Source organism: Oryx dammah, unplaced genomic scaffold, assembly GCF_014754425.2.
Source record: "Oryx dammah isolate SB20612 unplaced genomic scaffold, SCBI_Odam_1.1 HiC_scaffold_27, whole genome shotgun sequence".
Taxonomy (NCBI): domain Eukaryota; kingdom Metazoa; phylum Chordata; class Mammalia; order Artiodactyla; family Bovidae; genus Oryx; species Oryx dammah.
The window spans coordinates 109,920,332-109,941,085 of record NW_024070211.1 but is presented as its reverse complement, the minus strand read 5'-3'; the positions used below and the strand labels follow the sequence as shown (position 1 = coordinate 109,941,085).

Sequence of the window (20,754 nt, the reverse complement as noted above, 5' to 3'; positions counted from 1 at the left end):
TGGGGAAACAGTGGAAACGGTGTCAGACTTTATTTTTTTGGGCTCCAAAATCACTGCAGATGGTGACTGCAGCCATGAAATTAAAAGACGCTTACTCCTTGGAAGGAAAGCTATGGTCAACCTAGATAGTATATTCAAAAGCAGAGACATTACTTTGCCGACTAAGGTCCATCTAGTCAAGGCTATGGTTTTTCCAGTGGTCATGTATGGATGTGAGAGTTGGTCTGTGAAGAAGTCTGAGCGCCGAAGAATTGATGCTTTTGAACTGTGGTGTTGGAGAAGACTCTTGAGAGTCCCTTGGACTGCAAGGAGATCCAACCAGTCCATTCTGAAGGAGATCAACCCTGGGATTTCTTTGGAAGGAATGATGCTAAAGCTGAAACTCCAGTACTTTGGCCACCTCATGCGAAGAGTTGACTCATTGGAAAAGACTCTGATGCTGGGAGGGGTTGGGGGCAGGAGGAGAAGGGGACGACAGAGGATGAGATGGCTGGATGGCATCACGGACTCGATGGACGTGAGTCTGAGTGAACTCTGGGAGCTGGTGATGGACAGGGAGGCCTGGCATGCTGCGATTCATGGGGTCACAAAGAGTCGGACACGACTGAGCAACTGAACTGAACTGAACTGTATATGGAGTGCATCTAAAAGAGGGACTTGCACTTCGGACAAGGGACATACCAGAAGTTGCCTCTCTTGAACTTTTAAAGTAGGAGGTCTTTGTCTGCATTGGGCCTACCATGAACTCTGTGCTGTGCTGTGCTAAGTTACTTCAGTTGTGTTCAACTCTTTTTGACCCTATGGACTGGCTCCTCTGTCCATGGGATTTTCCAGGCCATGGAACCCACTCCGTGGGGATCTTCCCTCCAGGGGATCTTCCTGAGGGATAGAACCTGCATCTCCAGCGGCTCCTGCATTGCAGGCAGATTCTTTACTGCTGAGTCACCAGGGAAGCCCACCATGAACTTTACAGAACTGCAAAAAACTCAAAGCCAAAAGAGATGCAAAGGTTATTGTCTAAATTAAGAGCTTGTCTTTCTGAACTGATTTCATTAAAGCTAAGTGTTAGTTGTTCAGTCATGTCAACTCTTTTGGACTCCATGGACTGTAGCCCACGAGGCTCCTCTGTCCATAGCATTCTCCAGGCAAGAATACTGGAATGGGTTGCCATTCCCTTCTCCAGGGGATCTTATCTACCTAGGTTTCGAAACTAAGAATACTGCATTGCAGGCTGATTCTTTACCATCTGAGCTACCCAGGAAGCCCCCAGTTAATGGTATTAATTAAAAAAATTAAGTTTCTTAGAAATGATCCAGAAAGTAGATTCTACTGAAGCCATCATCTAGCAAATTGTTCTTTCCAAAGGCGGGGATTTCACAACAACAACAACAACAAAGAAGTCTTTTCTGTAGATTCTTATAAATTTTTACCTCAGATAGGAAGAAAAGAGGTTGGGAGAGCTTCCAAGCCTCAGGGGGTTTGTGCTATAGGGCCCAGGGCTTGGAATTAGACACATTTGGTTCAAATTCTGGCTCCTGTGCTTAATAGCTATGTGGACTTTGACTTATTATTTAACTTTCCAAAGTCTGTGTTCTTTAAAAACCACTGTCTTGCACATGCGCACACACAGAAAAGGTCAGTCAGTTCCCCTTCCTTCATTACCATATTTGATTCGGTTTTAATTTAGTAATCCATGGGGTTGCAGAGTCGGACATGACTTAGCAAATGAACAACAATAATCAATATTAAGGATGCTGGGTTTTTATTTCATGGAATAAGGTGAGTGCCGAGCGACTTCACTTTCCCTTTTCACTCTCATGCACTGGGGAAGGAAATGGCAGCCCACTCCAGTGTTCTTGCCTGGAGAATCCCAGGGACTGGGGAGCCTGGTGGGCTGCAGTCCATGGGGTCTCACTGGGGACACGACTGAAGTGACTTAGCAGCAAGGTGAGTACTAGCTCCCACGCAACACAGCAAGGAAATCTTTTTATTTATTGGCAGAGAAAATACTTCCAATGAAACCAATTTCAAAATGATCAGTATAACCAATATTCTGGATAAAAACATCATCTGTCTAACCCAGTATACCCTTCTTCTACACCACCAATTGATAACCATATAAGCCAACTGGAGCTAATCAAGCTTGCTTTGTCCAGAAAGCCCGCATGACAAATGTCCTGCCCGATTCCTTGTGAGTAGTGCTACTTAGCCTTCAAAGTAGTCATGAATAAGGTTTACAGTTTGTGGTACAGACTCCAGGCCCATAGGAAATGAGCAAGCTTCCGTATACATATGGACTACACACATGGAATTTTAGATGGTTATCAAAACATGAGTAATAAAACATTTATTGTTTCCAATGTGAAATCACTATACTAAACACTTTGCCTACATTATGTCAATGAATTCTCAAAAGGACACTATGAGGTAAACATCATTGTTACTACTATTCTACATATAAGGAAGTTAACACTCAAATTTTAGGTAAATTTCCCAGAGTCTTGCAGCCAGTAACTGGCCATGCCTAAGTCTGAACCCGGTTCTGATTCCAAAACCTACTCCTTAAACATAATATAATGCCTTTATATGTGATTTGTTATAAGTTATAAAAATCAGTCTGAAAACACAGTATTATTAAAAAGATTTGCCTCATCTGTCAACTAAATTTACTCTAGGATAAAGACATAGCTTTCAAAAAGCCTCGAAAACCATCTACATCTCAGTAATAAATGAAAAACTGGAGGAATTTTTTCCTTTGGTCTCAGTAAGTACCTACTATTTGCATCTCCAAACCTCTGAAGTGTTTATATTTAGCCTGTTGACAAAGCCTTTGGTCAAGAATTTTTACTGCTATCAAGTGATGCATCCATCTCTTAAGGAAAAAGCCCCTACAGCATCACTCCTCTCAAAAGTCTCCATGGCACTGAATGAGGAAGCAAGGCTGGTGCTGACACCAGGCCATTGTGGGGGTGCTGAATGTGGTGGAGGCTAGCTTCCTGCAGGGCCACCTCTTCTACTTTTTCTTGGATAAGGCAGAGAGGAATTGGTGGAGCTTTGTATTGCTGTTGTTACCCTCATATTTTCTGATGCCTTAATTAGAATTTTCAACTCATCTTCTCTGCAAGGGAAAATAAATCTCTAGTCATTTTCACCTCACCTATATATATATATATATATATAGTAGTGATGTAAATACACGCCACACACTAGAGGGCACACTTCTCACATAGGCAGTGCAGGGAAGGAGATAACAACGTGTGGATAGGGAGTGTGGAAGGCAGAGGAATAGGTCCTAGCAGAATCCAGAGGTCAAAACATAAAACTGAGCAAAGGAGGGGAATATGGGCTGATATCGAATAGTACACAGGAGACGCTCATGTTTTTTTTGGATCATAATCCTTTTTAGAAGGAGTCTCAGTCAATCAGTTCAGTTGCTCAGTCATGTCCAACTCTTTGCGACCCCATTGACTGCAGCACGCCAGGCCTCCCTGTCCATCACCAACTCCTGGAGTTTACTCAAACTCATGTCCATTGAGTCGGTGATGCCATCCAACCATCTCATCCTCTGTCATCCCCTTCTCCTCTCACCTTCCATCTTTCCCAGCATCAGGGTCTTTTACAATTAGTCAGTTCTTCACATCAGGTGGCCAAAGTATTGGAGAAGGAGTCTTTGGAAGCCAATAACTCCAAAAAAAAAAAAAAAAAAAACACACACACACACACATATGGTTGATCCTCATTATTTGTGGATCTGTATTGGTGAATTTGCCTACTTGCTGAAAAGTATTTTTAATATCCAAATCAATCAATGCTCACATGCTTTCATGGTCACTTACAGACATGCAGAGAGGTGGAAACTGATACCTGGATGTGCATGCTCCCAGCTGAGGTTGAACAAAGTGACACTCTCTCTGCCTTCCTGTTCCAGCTCTCACACCATAAGCAAGTATCTTTTTCAAGGTGTACTTAAGTGCCAGAATTTTTCCTTTTTGTGTGCTTTTGACTGGTGATTATACTGTTCAAAATAGCACCTAATCACAGTACTGAAGTCCTATCGAGAGTTCCTAAGTGTAAGAAGGCTATGATGTGCCTGTTGGAACATATTTGTGTGTTAGTTTAGCTTCACTCAGGCATCAGTCACAGTGCTGGTGGCCTTGAGTTCAATGACACAAATACTGTATTTGAAATAATGTTTATACAAAGAAATATGGCATATAGTTAATTATTTGTAAGAAGTATCTACAGTGGACCCTTCAGCCACAGAGGTTTGAACTACATAGATCCACTTACATCCAGAGTTTTTTCAATAGTAAATACAGCACTACCGCACAATCCATGGTTTACTGAATCTGCATCTGTAGGACTGTGGATACAGAGAGCCCACTGTAAAGTTATTAGTGGATTTTTGACTGTATGGAGGGTTGGTGTCCCTAACCTCCATGTTCTTCAAGGGTCAACTGTATTAAATATAATGTTCTTAAAGAGAAACACATACAATACAGGTTATATATTCATCAGTTGACAACAGTATTGTGACCAGAGGCTTGCAGGACTCTAACCATGTATTTCTTCTAGGAGCAATGCTTCAAGAAGCATTCACAGAAGCCTCATAGAACATAACTTTTGTGAATAATGAGAATCAAGTGCATTGAAAACAAACAACATTTACATATAATATCTAGAGACTCTCAGAACCACTGAAACCCCTCTGTAAACCTGACCTAGGGTCCCACATAGCTCATGTTAAATAGCCCTAATATCCTGCCACAAACGCGCATGGTTGATAAGTAGAGTATTCTATAGGACTGTGCTAACAATGTGGATGTAAGAATTACTGTTAACAAAGATGATCTGAATCCTTACTATGTGCAGGTCTTTTATTCTCAGAGGAAGTGAGTATAGATATGCATGTCTGTATCAATTTGGGGGTAATAGTCATGTATTATATGTGGTTGTATTGATTACTTTATTAAATGAATCATTTAATATTCAGTATAAACAAAGGGTAAGAAAATTCAGAGACATGACCTGTTTATTATCCCCTCACCTTTCAGATCATTATTTCTTGCTGCTAGCATACACAATGAATATTAAGGAGCCATTCCTTGAGATTTGGGCTAAACATTAGCAGGAAGAATGGAACAGTTACAAATATTTTACAGCAGGATATTTAGCAACTTGTCTAACACCCTCTTTGCATGGATAAGTGCATCACTCATTTTTCAGAGAGCAAAGCAGAGTAATAGGAGGGGGTTTGGTTTCTTTCCTCCCTGCTGACTCCTTTTATTATCCTACTCTGTACATTGGTGATAACTTCAAGACAAAGTGGAACGTGTGCACTTCTTCCTGTGGATGTGGACGTGCATGTGTGCTAAGTTGCTTTAGTTGTGTTCAACTCTGCAACGCCATGGATCAAAGCCCACCAGGCTCCTCTATCCATGGGATTCTCCAGGCAAGAATACTGGCGTGGTTGCCATGCCCTCCTCCAGGGGATCTTCCTAACCCAGGGATGGAACCTGCTTTTCTTACATCTCCTGTACTGGGAGGTGGGTTCTTTTCCACTAGCATCACCTGGGAAGCCCTTATATCTTCCCAGATGGACTTTATTTTCAAGTGTCATTGTTCTATAAACTTAAGCAGTATTTCTGAGAATCAAGTAAAGGAGTCTGCATATGCCATGTGGCATGAGGATTATTTTGAACTGAAGACATGTAAGTAACAAAAGTTGCAAGAAGAAGCTTTTCTGAACTCCCCTTATCTGCCTAAAAGCAAAGCCTCCAAAAATAATTCAACTGTCATAAATCTCCTCCCTGGGAGCTTTGCAATCAGAGAAGATTGATTCCCATCACCAGAGATGAGAAGTCAGCACTGGGATAAGAAATTGCCTAAATAGATACTGTCATATAAAACTGTTATACTTCCCATTTATTTTCCTAAAGGACCATTTATTTTGCCCAAAAGTCACTGATTGTCCCAGAAGTGTCCTTCTTCCTCTCTTCATCTCCTATTAAGATGGTATAGAAACCCCAAAATCTAACTGGCCCTTAGAGTCACTTTTTTGGTGAACTTCTGTATGTATATGATTAAAATATGTTTTGTTTTTTTTTTTTGTCTTGCTAATCTGTCAGTTCAAGTTGAATTCAGTCATCAAACACTGAACTTAAGAGGGCAGAGGAAAAAAACTTTTCCCCTGACACAGGATTGTAAAGGATTCCATGATGATGCTTCAAATCTCTTAACCCCAAATTCCTAAATGCCTCAGTCTCTATTCTAGACTTCCCAGGTAGTGGGTCAGATAAAGGAAACTAATACTGCCCACCTAGGATGATCCCTAGGGTGGGAACGTCTTGTGGTCCACAGTATTTTGGGTACAAACCTACTACTCACCTTGAGTCTCCCAGAACTGAAATGTGGAGGCAAAGATCTTGAGGCTGCTATTATCCTGGCTCTTGTCTGGGCCAAGTTACCTGTGCAAAGAAGACAAAAAATTAAGGCAAAGGAAAAGTTAAAGAATAGTATGATAAGTAATTTTTCCCTTTGTGTCCCTGTATTTTTCAGAATGTTCTAAATGATGTGCCCTGAATTTGAAACATTTGGAAAAATTTTGAAACTCAATGATATAAATTATAAGTAAAATATAATATTTATAAGCTATCATTTGTAATATAAATTAAATTTATATTAGTTTAAAAAGCAAATAAGAAAGCACAAAGTCTCACATTCACTTAACAAACTAGTGCTAAGTCACTCAGTCGTGTCTGACTCTTTGTGACCCATGGACTGTAGACTGCCTGGTTCCTCTGTCCATGGGATTCGCCAGGCAGGAATATCAGAGTGGGTTGCCAAGTCCTCCACCAGGGGATCTTCCCAACCCAGGGATCAAACTAGAGATTGAAGGGAATTACTATAACATAAGAGAACCATATATGAAAATCCTATAACTCATGTACTCAACAATGAAAAATTGGAAGTGAAAAATGGAAGTGAAACATTGGAAGTGAACAGTGAAAAATTTTTCCTCTAAGATTAGGAACAAGACAAGAATGTCCACTCTCACCACTTCTATTCAACGTAATACTGGCAGCCCTAGCTAGATCAGCTAGGCAAGAAATAGAAATTAAAGGCATCCAAATTGCAAAGTAAGAAGTACAATTATCTCCATTCACAGATAACATCATCTTACATATAGAAAACCCTAAAGATCATACACGTGCACTAGCAAATGAATTCAAAGTTGTAGGATATAAAAGCAACATATAAAAAGCCAGTGGCATTTACATACACTAACAATGAAAATCTGAAAAGGGAGTTAAGAAAAGAGTTCCATTTACAATGGCATCAATAAGAATAAAATACTGAGGAGTAAACTTAACCACTTTCAAGCACTGGAGAAGGAAATGGCAACCCACTCCAGTGTTCTTGCCTGGAGAATCCCAGGGACGGGGGAGCCTGGTGGGCTGCCGTCTATGGGGTCACACAGAGTCGGACACGACTGAAGTGACTTAGCAGCAGCAGCAGCAAACTTAACCAAGGAGGTGAAAATTTATACACTGAAAACTATACAACACTCCTGAAAGAAACCAACAAAGGCACAAATAAATGGAAAGCTATTCCATTGTGAGGGAGAAAAAAATATACTTTTTCCTCTACCTGTTAGGGGAAGCACACTGATTGAAACTGCCCACCCTGGCCAGGCACCATAGTAACCATTTGCATGAGTTGTTTTATTACAGGAGGTCCTGGTAAGGAACAGGGAACTACTAAGCCTCTACCAACCAAGAAAAGTTTGAGAAAGGTCAAAAGGAGACACCACCTGTTCGCCCACCTCCCAGAATCCTTCTCTCTGCCATCTATCTTGGCTGAACAAGGTGTGCACCACCAGGAAGAACTCTGAGTCAGAATGATTGGCTGAGGACAACCCGGAAACTAATCACATAACCATAAAACCCAAGACTGCAAGCCATGTGGCAGAGCTGTTCTCCTGGTTTCCCTTACCCTACTGCTCTCCACCCGGGTACCCTTTCCCAATAAAATTTCTTGCTTTGTCAGCAAATGTCTCCTCGGGCAATTCATTTCTGAGTATTAGACAAGAGCCCAGTTTCGGTCCCTGGAAGGGGTTCCTTTTCCTACAACATACCCACCTTAGGATCATTGGCTGGGGCCCTGCAAATTAGACTGACAGAGGATAGAGCAGCAAGAGAAAAATAATCAGAAGTTTACTAATGCATGCATTGCAAATATATATAGGATTATTCAGTGATGAGTAATTCAAAGGGGTGGTTAGAACTTGGACTTATATAGATATTAACAAAAGAACAATAAATTGATAAAGAAGTGAAAGACAAAGAAAAAGAACTTTGAGTTCCAGGGGTGGGAATTTATGGTAAGAGTAGATATACAAGGAAGGGCTTCCCTGGTGGCTCAGTGGTAAAGAACCCACCTGCCAATGCAGGAGATGTGGGTTCTATCTTTGGGTGAAGACGATACCCTGGAGAAGGAAATGGCAACCCACTCCATTCTTGCCTGGTTCCACGGACTGTGGTGGGCTACAGTCCACCACCACGGCAAATATATAAACAACAACAAATATATAGGGAAGCTATTATAAGATAAGGGCTAATTTATTATATAGATTCCTCTAGTGCTGTCTCTGAGTTGATAGGGTCTAGAGTTATCTCTGGTGATTAACTTCTGCCTTTTTTGGTAAAGAGGAGAGGGGGCATATTTTTACAAATTTATGTCCTGCTTTTGGGCAAATGCAGGGAAGGCAGAGAACTTTTCTTATATCTGCTCCTTTTCAATTGCTTTCAGCTTAAAATAATCCTTATGCCAAACTGGCATATTTTGGGGTGGCATATTCTGTTACCCTGCATTGTGTTCATGGATTAGAAGGCTTCATATTGTTAAAATGTCCACATCACCCAAAGAGATCTACAAATTCAGTGCAATCCCCATCAAAATCTCAATGACATTTTTGGACAAATAGAAAAAATCCTAAAATTCATATGGAACCCCAAAGGACTCTAAAATAATCTTCAGAAGGAAAAGAAAAAACTGAAGGCCTTATATGTCCTAATTTCAAAATACATTACAAAGCTATAGTAGTTGAAATAATCTGGCAAAACAATACTGACATGAAGATAAACATATAGACCAGTGGAACAGAACAGATATCCCAGAAATAGAGCCATGCACATATGGTCGAATAATCTTTGATATGGGTATTAAGGCTACACAATGGGGAAAGGATTATCTCTTCAACAAATGGTGCTGTGAACACTGGCCATTTACATGCGAAAGAATGAAACTGAAACCCTATATTATACCATACTCGAAGATCAACTCATACTAAAGACTTAAATGCAAGACCAGAAACTATATAAGCATAAGGGGAAAGCTTCATAACATTGGTCTTGACAATTATTTCTCAGGTAAGACACCAAAAGCACAGGCAACAAAAGCAAAAATAGACAATTGGCACTGTATATCAACAGGGGGAGAAAGATGCGAGAAAACCATCTATCTTGTAAGAGGTTAATTTCCAAAATATATAAAGAACTCCTACAACTCAACTCTTTGCGACCCCATACTGCAGTGGGCAGCCTTTCCCTTCTCCAGGGGATCTTCCCAACCCAGGGATCAAACCCAGGTGTCCCACATTGCTGGCAGATTCTTTACCAGTTGAGCCACAAGGGAAGCCCTACAACTCAGCAAGCAGCAAAAAATAAAATAAGCTGATTTAAAAATGGGCAAAGAACTTGAACATACATGCCTGCAAACATGACATACAAATGGCCTGAAGGTATATGAAAAGATTCTTAGTATCACTAACAGGGTAATGTAAATCAAAGCCACAATGAGATAACACCTCATATTTGTTTGAGTGGAGATTATAAATGAAGAGGAATAAAATATCTCCCTTTGGCATACTGATTATTTTAAGTTGTTATTTTTGAGAAACATAGACACACATGAGGCTCTGAAAACCGAGCCGAAATTACCTTTTGTAAGAAAACTTTACAAGAGGAATGAATCTCCATATGTAAAGGCGTCTCCCTCTCTCTGCTAGAAAGAGGATGACTACATAATTTTCAGGGCTGTTATGGGCACTAGATGAAATAATTCATGAAAAGCATTATCAACACAGCTCTGGTACAAGGAAAGTGCTCACTTCGTGTTACGAGCATTGATGATGATGATTTGCTATGAACAGTTCACACGGTCTCAGTAGAGGGCAAGAGAACAGGGACTTTCACTAATTTGCTACTGTGAACCCTGGTTTGTAAAAAAAAAAATTAATGAAACATGAGAAAAAATGATACGGCAACTCCACTTTGAATGTCCATCTCTTGGCCTCTCTGATTTCTACTGCTTTTTGCCTTTGAAGGGTCTGAGTGTCCTGCTAGAACTCTCTTCTCCCTTCCTCTCCACCCACCCTTCATCTCCTCTCATCCTTTGCCCCCCAAACCAAGAGATCTGTTTTACCTAAAATGTCATTTGATTCTGTAGCAAAATAAAAAGTTGTCAGTGGAAGGAAAAGCTGCAATTTGTGCATTTGCAAGACACTAAAGATTTCAAAGTTTTTAGCAAGTCTAGCACAAAGATGTCCAAATGTTTTCTCTGGCGATATCTTCAGAGGCTAAACTGTGATTAATAGCCCAGAAAGAATCCTTTGAAGCAGGATTGGTGACATCAAAGTCGTAATCCAGGGGTGGCAGGAGCTTTATAATGAGTGGGAAGCATTTTAACACATTTCAAAGGATTTACAGCATGAATAAACAATAGACCTCAGCAGATGTGCCACACACACCTTTCAGAAACATAACCTATAAGAAGTTTCCATTTTAATTTAAATGTAAATACAGTGTTCACACTTCTTTCAAATGTTAAGCATCCTCAGTGCTTCACCCCCCAGACAGTCTCTTTGGCTAAGGATGCCTCACTGCTCCAGAGCACCCTCCTGTGACTCACTGACATATCGGAGAGGGAAAAAACGGAAGTCAGAGGCATTGGATGGAATTTATATCCTATATGGGAACTGGGTTAGGAAAGAATCTAAAATGGAGCTTGCAATGATCCGAGATAATTTCTCTGCTTCCAACTTAAAGGGAAAGAGACAAGTGGTCTGAAGACGGGGCTGAAACTTTTAAAAGACAGCAATTTCCTGCCTGCTTCAGAGGATTTTCAGCTCTTGGAAAGCAACCAGCACCCAGGATTTCAGTTGCCTCTTAAGAGTTGCCCGAGATGATGGGTTGCTGTTTTAAATAATCAGGCTTGAAATTTGACTTCCCTCTGCTGCCCTCTCTGGGTTTAAAGGATTGGTTGCAGGGTTCTGGTGGTGACTGCTGGTGGGCATTTGTTTAGGAAACTTTCCTGTTTTAATTTTCCATAACACAAGAAATAGGCTAATAAGCTAATAAATGATTGCAAAGAAATGCTGAAAAGTAAAAGGCTGGTGTCAAATGCTGCCCAAAAGGAGTTGCAAAGAAAACATCAGCTCTTTTTTTTGCCAGATTAAGTTATGTGAGTATACCTGAGAACTACTATGTTGTACCCCACAGTCAGCGTGGGTGAAAGTGAAAGTTGCTCAGTCGTGTCCAACCCTTTGCGACCTCATGGACTGTAAGCCTGCCAGGTTTCTCTGTCCACGGAATTCTCCAGGCAAGATAACTGGAGTGGGTAGCTGTTTCCTTCTCCAGAGGATCTTCCTAACCCAGGGACTGAACCCAGGTCTACTGCATTGCAGGCGGATTCTTTACTGTCAAGCCACCAGGGAAGCCCAGTTTGGATACTGAAAACCGAAATCATACCTTTCTGTCTAAATGAGAATGACCTTGTGCTATTCCTGTCCCCATTAACATGAATTTCTTTTCCAGGAGTCTCCTGTCCAGACAAATGGTTTGATTGTTCATTACAAGAATTTCCCCAAAGACCCAAGACCCACCAACTCTTTATGAAAAATATCCATTGTTTAAGCTCCATGGTTCTGTGAATCCCTTGTTTCAAATTCACACGTTGCTGTTTCCACCAATCATGGGCTGGTTATATTGTATGTGATCCTTGTTATTGCTGCTCAATCCCCTAGTCGTATCTGACTTTGACCCCATGGCCTGCAGCACACTAAGCCTCCCTGTCCCTCACCATCTCCCGAAGTTTGCCTAAGTTTATGTTCATTGCATCAGTGATGCCATCCAGCCCTTTGATCCTCTGACACCCTCTTCTTCTGCCCTCAATCTGTCCCAGCATCAGGGACTTTTCCAATGAGTCAGCTGTTCACATCAGATGACCAAAATACTGGAGCTTCAGCATCAGTCTTTCCAGTGAATATTCAGGGTTGATTTCCCTTAAGATTGATTAGTTTGATCTCCTCGCTGTCCAAGAAACTTTCAGGAGTCTTCTCCAGCACCACAGTTTGAAGGCATCAATTCTTTGGTGCTCTGCCTTCTTTATGGTCCGGCTCTCACAACCGTACATGACTACATGGAAAGACCATAGCCTTGACTGTATGCACCTTTGTCAGCAGAGTAATGTCTGTGCTTTTCAACATACTGTCTAGGTTTATCATAGCTTTCCTGCCTAGAAGCAATCGCCTTCTGATTTCATGGCTGCAGTCACCATCTGCAGTGATTTTAGAGCCCAAGAAGAAGAAATTTGTCACTACTTTCACTTTTTCCCCTTCTATTTGCCATGAAGTAATGGGGCTGGATGCCAAGATCTTAGTTTTTTTAATATTTAGTTTTAAGCTAGCTCTTTCACTCTCCTCCTTCATCCCTCATCAAGAAGCTCTTTTGTTCCTCTTCACTTGCTCGTGTGATCCTTATGTAGTTCTAATTAAGCCCTCTCACTTAGAAAGACTCATCTTGAATCAAACTTGACCTCTCAACAAATTCTGACTCAGCCTTTCTTTCTCCAAGACACTGCCAAAGCTTTGAGTGATGGTGGTGTCCCTTCCTGTGGGGAGCAATGAACTCTACTTTGTCTAATTATAACAGGCAGGGTGAGTAATGTTTAGGGGGTCAGCTTGGGACAGACTTACGCAGGGGTGATACTTGGAGTAAATGAAATGTCCTCATTTTAGTTAATAACACTGTAACCAATAAAAATGCAAGGGGTTAAATTCAGTAGTTATATAAAACATACTAGAGTATTTGGTATTTAAAAAAAAAAAACACTTAGATAATGATCTATCCTGTAAGTCTATATAACAAGAACTTGTTTTAGATTTGATACACTGAGATAACTTAAAATAGTGACAAGAAAATGACACAGTTGTAGGAGGTGGAGAGAGAAAGGGTAATGTTAGATTTTGTTCTGCAGATTTCACTCTCTCTCCTGGCATTTATCTATGGCTTTGAGTGTTAATATCAATAAACGGACAAGGGGGAGGTGGAAGAGTTCCCAGTCTACTTAATCTCTCAAGAAAAGAACACAGATAATTTATGTATACATGGAAGTGGCTGTAGTTCTGTGGAGGGAAGAAATAAAGAGATCAGCCTGTACTCTAAGCTGTTCTAATGAAGAAAGATACGCACGTACAGCAAATGTTCTTTTCTGAACACACAACCTAGACTTCATCATGTATGCGGGAAATTTAATGCCCAAAGGGAACCTTTCCCCATTTCTGCATTCATTGGCATTTGTCTGGAAATTTAAGGAATTTTTGCACAGTGAACACCTTTACACTATCTGCTTGAAGGAGGCCAAACCAAGGTTTTCACTGATTTTTTTTTTCCCATTTAAAATGAGAACTACAGCTTTAAAAATTTGTGGCCCAGAGATTCTAAAATTGTATAGCTGAGGAAAAACTAATAACTCCTTTCCTCTTTAAGTTTGAAAACTCATAAACAGGATGTCATCTCAGCAAACAACTGCATCAAATCATCAGAACGTGTCAAGGAGGCAACCAGACTTCCCTTCAACTCAGTCTACAGTGGAGCTGAGGCTCCCTGCTTCCTGCATTTTACTGCCACATGGGTGGAAACTGCCAGTTCAGCCTATCTTAATAAAGACAGAGCTAGTTAAGAAAAGCCCTGGGTATTGTCTGCCTTCCCCACATGTTTCACTTGGAGTTTGCTTGGAAATACCATGACTGCCAAATGACATGACATGTGTTCACAAAAGTGCTGGAACCTAGACAGCTGATATCTATCCATGAAGACTTAACCCACTGAGAAAAACATGACATTCACAGACGCATACCTGCCAGTACCCACACATGTAAGGATCATTTATTTCAGCCTCAGAGCAACATCCGTATGCAGCAGAGTGGTTTTTAGTACAATAAAGCCTAGTCTTGGACAAAACTGTAATTTACCCAAAGGATATATTCAAAGTCCCATACACGGCTTTTCACATCCCTATTCCCACTTCTGAAGGTCAATATGGCTTTAATGCTGTGACTCTTCCTTATCCCAACAACCAGTTTTCCCTATTTCCTTGCCCCACCCTGGAAATCTCCCCAGTAGACCTTCTCTATACTCCCACTGAAGCTCCCCTGTCTATGTTCTAAACCTTCATGTTATTATTCTTCTCTGACAACTAATCCAGGTCCACTTTCTTCATGATTGGATAAATGTGTTACTTCACATAGGTGAGATGTTTGCATATGAAGGGGAGCAGAATTTGTCATCCCAAAATATGCCTCTCTAGCATAAGTATTATTTCAGGCTAATTATTTTTAAGAAATAGTCATCATAGGAGAGACTTTGAAAACTGAGTAGAAACGACCCTTTTGTAAAGAACTTTGTAGGGAGAAAACATGGAAAAGGAAGACTTTATTAAGACATCATGAGTTACTGGTGGGATCGTGGAAAAAAGCTTAGCTAATTTTGCTCTTCCAGTGGCCTTATGTAGCTACTTATCCAACCATGTGGCCAAAGGTGGTTTGGATACAAGCCACTCTGGGATTTACATTTGTTAGTTACTACAGGGGGCACAGTCTTGAGTAAAATCTCTTGTGGGTCAGGTTGTTGCAATACAGGGAACCCACATTTCAGAGTCTAAGACTAACTGACAAGGCAAGAGAGAATAAACTGATTACTAATAAAAAATATTTTACATAATATAAAATAGGGATATAATTATATTTTATATAATATAAAATAAGATTAAAAATCCCTCCCTAGACACTCTGCTCAACACAACTTATCTACTGATGGTGGGTCAGTTATAGATTTCTCTATGTAAAGCATAAAATTATGTTTTCAATTAAGTCTGAGAAAGCCATACAGTTTTTCAGAAAACAAGAGGCTGGTAACTTCACATTTTGCAGGATGATGACTGAGTGCTTGAAATTATAAGTGCTTATTTAGTTCTCCCTCTTTAGCCTGGAAGCAATGAAAAGAATGCTAGACTCATAACTGAGAAACCTGAATTCTTATCCCAAGCCTACCTCTGACTTTAGATCATTTCTAGTCTCTATGACTCAACAGTATGACACCTCAAATGAGAAGTTTGAGTAGATGAGCATACTTGTGTGTGCTGCAGCATTTTGCCATGGCACTCGTGGAACAAATCCTCTGTGCTATGTAGCTGAATCTAGATCAATGTCTGCTAATGTGGTATAAGAGGGGTAGACTCTTGAGAGATGGGACTACAAGGGATAGAGTAATGTTTACCTGGTACCAAAAAAAGATTGCATGACATCTGTGGCCAGGGCATGTGAAAACTTTACCTAGGCTGTAAATCAGAGAGCTGGTCAGGGCAGTAAACAATATTGATCAAAAGCAACATTAGGGGAAAAATTCACAAATGATACATCTGATAATGGACTATTATCTAAAATATACAAAGAACCCTTGAAATTCTACAATGAGAAAACAAACAACCTGATTTTAAAATGGGCCGAATACTTTAACAGAAGCCTCACTAAAGAAGATACACAGATGGCAAATAAGCATATGAAAAGATGCTCCACATTATATATCATCAGGGAAATGCAAATTAAAATGAGATACCATTATATGCCTACTGCTGCTGCTGCTGCTAAGTCGCTTCAGTCGTGGCCGACTGTGCGACCCGATAGACGGCAGCCCACCAGGCTCCCCCGTCCCTGGGATTCTCCAGGCAAGAACACTGGAGTGGGTTGCCATTTCCTTCTCCAGTGCATGAAAGTGAAAAGTGAAAGTGAAGTCGCTCAGTCGTGTCTGACTCTTAGCAACCCCATGGACTGCAGCCTACCAGGCGCCTCCATCCATGGGACTCTCCAGGCAAGAGTACTGGAGTGGGGTGCCACTGCCTTCTCTGATACACCTACTAAAATAGCCAAAATCCAGAACACTGACATCATTAAATGCTGCCAAGGATGTAGAGCAACAGAGACTCTCATTCATTGCTTATGGGAATACAAAATGTGGCAGCTACTTTGGAAGACAGTTTGGTGGCTTCTTACAAAAATAAACATAGTCTTACATATGATCAGCAATTATGTTCCTTGGTATTTACCCAAAGGAGTTGAAAACATGTCCACACAGGAACTTATTGCCAAAAATTGGAAGTAACTAGGATGTCAGTTCAGTTCAGTCGCTCAGTCATTTCCAACTCTTTGTGACCCCATGAATCGCAGCATGCCAGGCCTCCCTATCCATCACCAGCTCCCGGAGTTCACTCAAACTCATGTCCATCGAGTCAGTGATGCCATCCAACCATCTCATCCTCTGTCGTCCCCTTCTCCTCCTGCCCCAAACCCCTCCCAGCATCAGAGTCTTTTCCAATGAGTCAATTCTTCGCATGAGGTGGCCAAAGTATTGGAGTTTCAGCTTTAGCATCATTCCTTCCAAAGAACACCCAGGACCAATCTCCTTTAGAATGGACTGGATCTCCTTGCAGTCCAAGGGACTCTCAAGAGTCTTCTCCAACACCACAGTTCAAAAGCATCAATTCTTTAGCGCTCAGCTTTCTTCACAGTCCAACTCTCACATCCATACATGACCACTGGAAAAACCATAGCCTTGACTAGATGGACCTTTGTTGGCAAAGTAATGTCTCTGCTTTTGAATATGCTATCTAGGTTGGTCATAACTTTCCTTCCAAGGAGTAAGCAGTAGGTGACTGGAAAAACAAATTGAGTTATACCTAAGACAATGGATTATTTAGTTCTTAAAAAGGAGCTATGAAATCATGAAAAGACATGAAGAACTTTAAATCTATATTACTAAGTGAAAAAAGTCATCTGAAAAGGCTAGATAGTATATTATTCCAAATGGAAAATGTATTATTCCAAATAGGAAAGGCAAAACTATGCAGACAATAAAAAGATCTTGGTTTCAGGTAAGAAATTAATATAGTAAATGAACTGGAGTAAAAAAGGTTAAGTAGTGTTGGGTTTCCATTCAGGTCTGAAAGTCTATCGATGGTTGTGAAATAAATTGTAAGAAATTGCTGAGTTAGGGAAAACAAGAAAGAACAAAACAAAGAGGATAAAACTGAAATCTACATGATGTATTATTTCCCAGCAATTTGGCAAGCAATAGAAGAGGGGAGGATGGTGATGATGGTGCACGTGTCTGTGCTCAGTAGATTCTTTGTGACCCCATGGGCTGTAGCCTGCCAGGCTTCTCTGTCCATCGGATTTCCCAGGCTAGAACACTGGAATGGGTTGCCATTTCCTTCTCCGTGGGATCTTCCCAACCCTGGGATCAAAACTGTGTCTCTGCATTGGCAGGCAGATACTTTATTGAGCTCCTGGGAAGCCCAGCTTAGATAAATAGAGGAAGCTTAAGTAATGATTTGACAGAGGCAAGTATATTTAATTTGCTAACTCTCTCTTCACAGCTGATCCCCATGAGAAACTAACCCTGGCTCTGTTTCTGGGGTCTCTTTCCAGTTACTCCTTTACTTCCTTTGCTTTTTTTGGCGAAAGTGAGCTTATTCAGATTTCTAATTTGTATATCACTCTTCTTCATAACACATGAGAGAGGGGATAGAGGGGATAGAGGTATAATATTTTGCTCCCCCCAATGAGGTTTTAAAGATTAAGTAATTCAAGGTGATAGGGACAGAGTAAAGGAAGAAAGTGGGTGATTAAACTGAAAAAGTACAGGAGACCCTGTAAATTAAAGATCATCCCAGAAATAGGTTTGCTTAGCAATAAAACCATGTGACAGAAACAATGAAACAATGGTGGAAGGAGAGGCACATCCTGCCCAGTGAGCTCAGCAAGTGAGATTCCTAGCACATGCTTCTCCGCATTCACTAAAAACAAAACTATAGGAAAAGGTAGCATTATATTAAAACCTGAAATGACTTATCATATTTTAGTATGTTACTACCTTTTGGTCTATTTCTGTAGCAGCATGACAGTTTCAGTTTGACATATAGGGACAAAAAAACTCCCTTGCCCAATGTGGAGGAGTGGTTTATGACAGAAACTTGATGTCTACTCAAGAAAGATACAGAATATGTTTTTCCAACCCTCCCCATTTTTCCTTTGATTATAAAAATGTAGCCACTAAGTTCTCAGGGAAGCACTCCCTTGCCTGCCTTCTTGCATCTCTTACAAGTGTCTACACTGATAAACTCCCTCCTTACCTGTCACTCTAACTCTCACTGAATTATTTCTACACCAAGACAGAAAATCCTTTGCTTCACTAAGCCCTGAAACATACTCTGCGATTTCAAAGGTGCATCTTCATAATGTGTATTCTCCAAGTGAAAAATTATGCTTCTTTCAGTTTGCATATTAGCAAATACCAGTCATTTTGAAAAGCTGATTGCTAATATGAATGCAACCATCACTTATATAAATCAATTTTTTTTTAATTGAGACTCTGAAAGCATTCAAGGTTAACTTTTGGTCTATAGGTATTCAAGTCCAGTTTTCTCCCTTACCAATTATTTTGCTTTCTTTCAAGGAATGACTATTATCACCTAACACCTTTTCAAAGATCTACTCTAAACATTCAGGGACAGATCTTGGAGAAAAACTGTAGCTGCTTAAAAATCCAGAAAATAAGGAGAGGCAAACTGAGAAAGGAAACACTCTATAGGCAACAAAGCTTATAACAGGCCTGCCTGGCCAGTGTGACTAGTATCTAAGCTACAGTGCCACAGGTTTTCTAGACACCATCACATATATTTCTCACTCTCTTCTTTCGCTCTCCCTTCCTCTCTCTCTCAAATTTTTGTCTGTTTTTAACCATTCATAAAATGGCACTGACCAAAAAGATTCTTATACTGAATCTGATATGTGTCATGGTGCTGAAGGATGAAGTTTATGTAAGGTTTATTTTTTAAGTACAGGCATTGATTTTTTTTATTGACAATGCAAAGCCTTTAACTGTGTGGACCACAACAAACTCTGGAAAATTCTTAAAGAGATGGGAATACCAGACCATCTTACCCATCTCCTGAGAAATCTGTATGCAGGTCAGGAAGCAACAGTTAGAACCGGGCATGGAACAACTGATTGGTTCTAAATAGGGAAAGGAGTATGTCAAGGCTGTATATTGTTACCCTGTTTATTTAACTTCTATGCAGAGTACATCATGAGAAACGCTGGGCTGGATGAAGCACAAGCTGGAATCAAGATTGCCGGGAGAAATATCAATAACCTCAGATATGCAGATGACATTACCCTTATGGCAGAAAGCGAAAAAGAACTAAAGAGCCCCTTGATGAAAGTGAAAGAGGAGAGTGAAAAAGTTGGCCTAAAACTCAACATTCAGAAAACTAAGATCATGGCATCTGGTCCCATTACTTTATGGCAAAGAGATGGGGAAACAGTGGAAATGGTGACAGATTTTGTTTTGAGGGGCTCCAAAATCACTGCAGATGGTGACTGCAGCCATGAAATTAAAAGATGCTTGCTCCTTGGAAGAAAATTTATGATCAACCTAGACAGCATATTAAAAAACAGAGACATTACTTTGCCAACAAGGTCCGTCTAGTCAAAGCTACAGTTTTTCCAGTAGTCATGCATGGATGTGAGAGCTGGACTATAAAGAAAGCTGAGTGCCAAAGAAGTGATGCTTTTGAACTGTGGTGTTGGAGCAGACTCTTAAGAGTCCCTTGGACAGCAAGGAGATCCAACCTGTCCATCCTAAAGGAAATCAGTCCTGAATATTCATTGGAGGGACTGATGATGAAGCTGAGACTCTAATACTCTGGCCGCCTGATGCGAAGAGCTGACTCATTTGAAAAGACCCTCATGCTGGGAAAGGCAGGAGGAAAAGGAGATGACAGAGGATGAGATGGTTGGATGGCATCACCGACTCAATGGACACAAGTTTAAGTAAACTGTGGGAGTTGGTGATGGACAGGGAGGCCTGGTGTGCTGCAATCCATGGGGTTGCAAAGAGTTGGACACGCCTGAGGGACTGAACTGATTGCTTTTTTTGAGAACTTGGCTTTATGAAACTGTGACACAGCATTCAGAATAACTGTTTGATGTCCAAATCTCCCATAATTAAAATCTTATCCTATTCTCTGATAAAGGAACTCTACAAGCATCACAATTCTGTACTAATTCTAGAGGCTTCAGGTAGTCACTGCATATGTGTCTGAGTCCTTTTAAGTCAATGCAAATATTTTACCTTATATTGGTATTTGTCTTTAGAAATGGCTTTTTTCCTTATACCAGTTACAAGATCTCTGAAGCCAGGCACTAAGTATTTCTATTCTCATTCATTAAATCAAAAATTATTTCTTCAGCCCCTTTTACAAGACTTGTGAAGAGCTCTACAAGTGTGTGTGTGTGGTTAGTTGCTCAGTCGTATCTGACTCTCTGCAACCCTATGGACTGTAGCCCGCCAGGCT

General features: G+C 40.6%; 1 protein-coding gene across 1 annotated transcript in view; it reads right to left on the bottom strand.

Moving 5' to 3' along the window:
* The window catches only part of MYO3B (myosin IIIB), a 422,856-nt gene that overhangs the window by 173,592 nt on the left and 228,510 nt on the right, over positions 1-20,754 (bottom strand). The window contains 1 exon segment of the mRNA XM_040227940.1: positions 6,388-6,467. Within this exon segment, the coding sequence (XP_040083874.1) occupies positions 6,388-6,467 (80 nt within the window).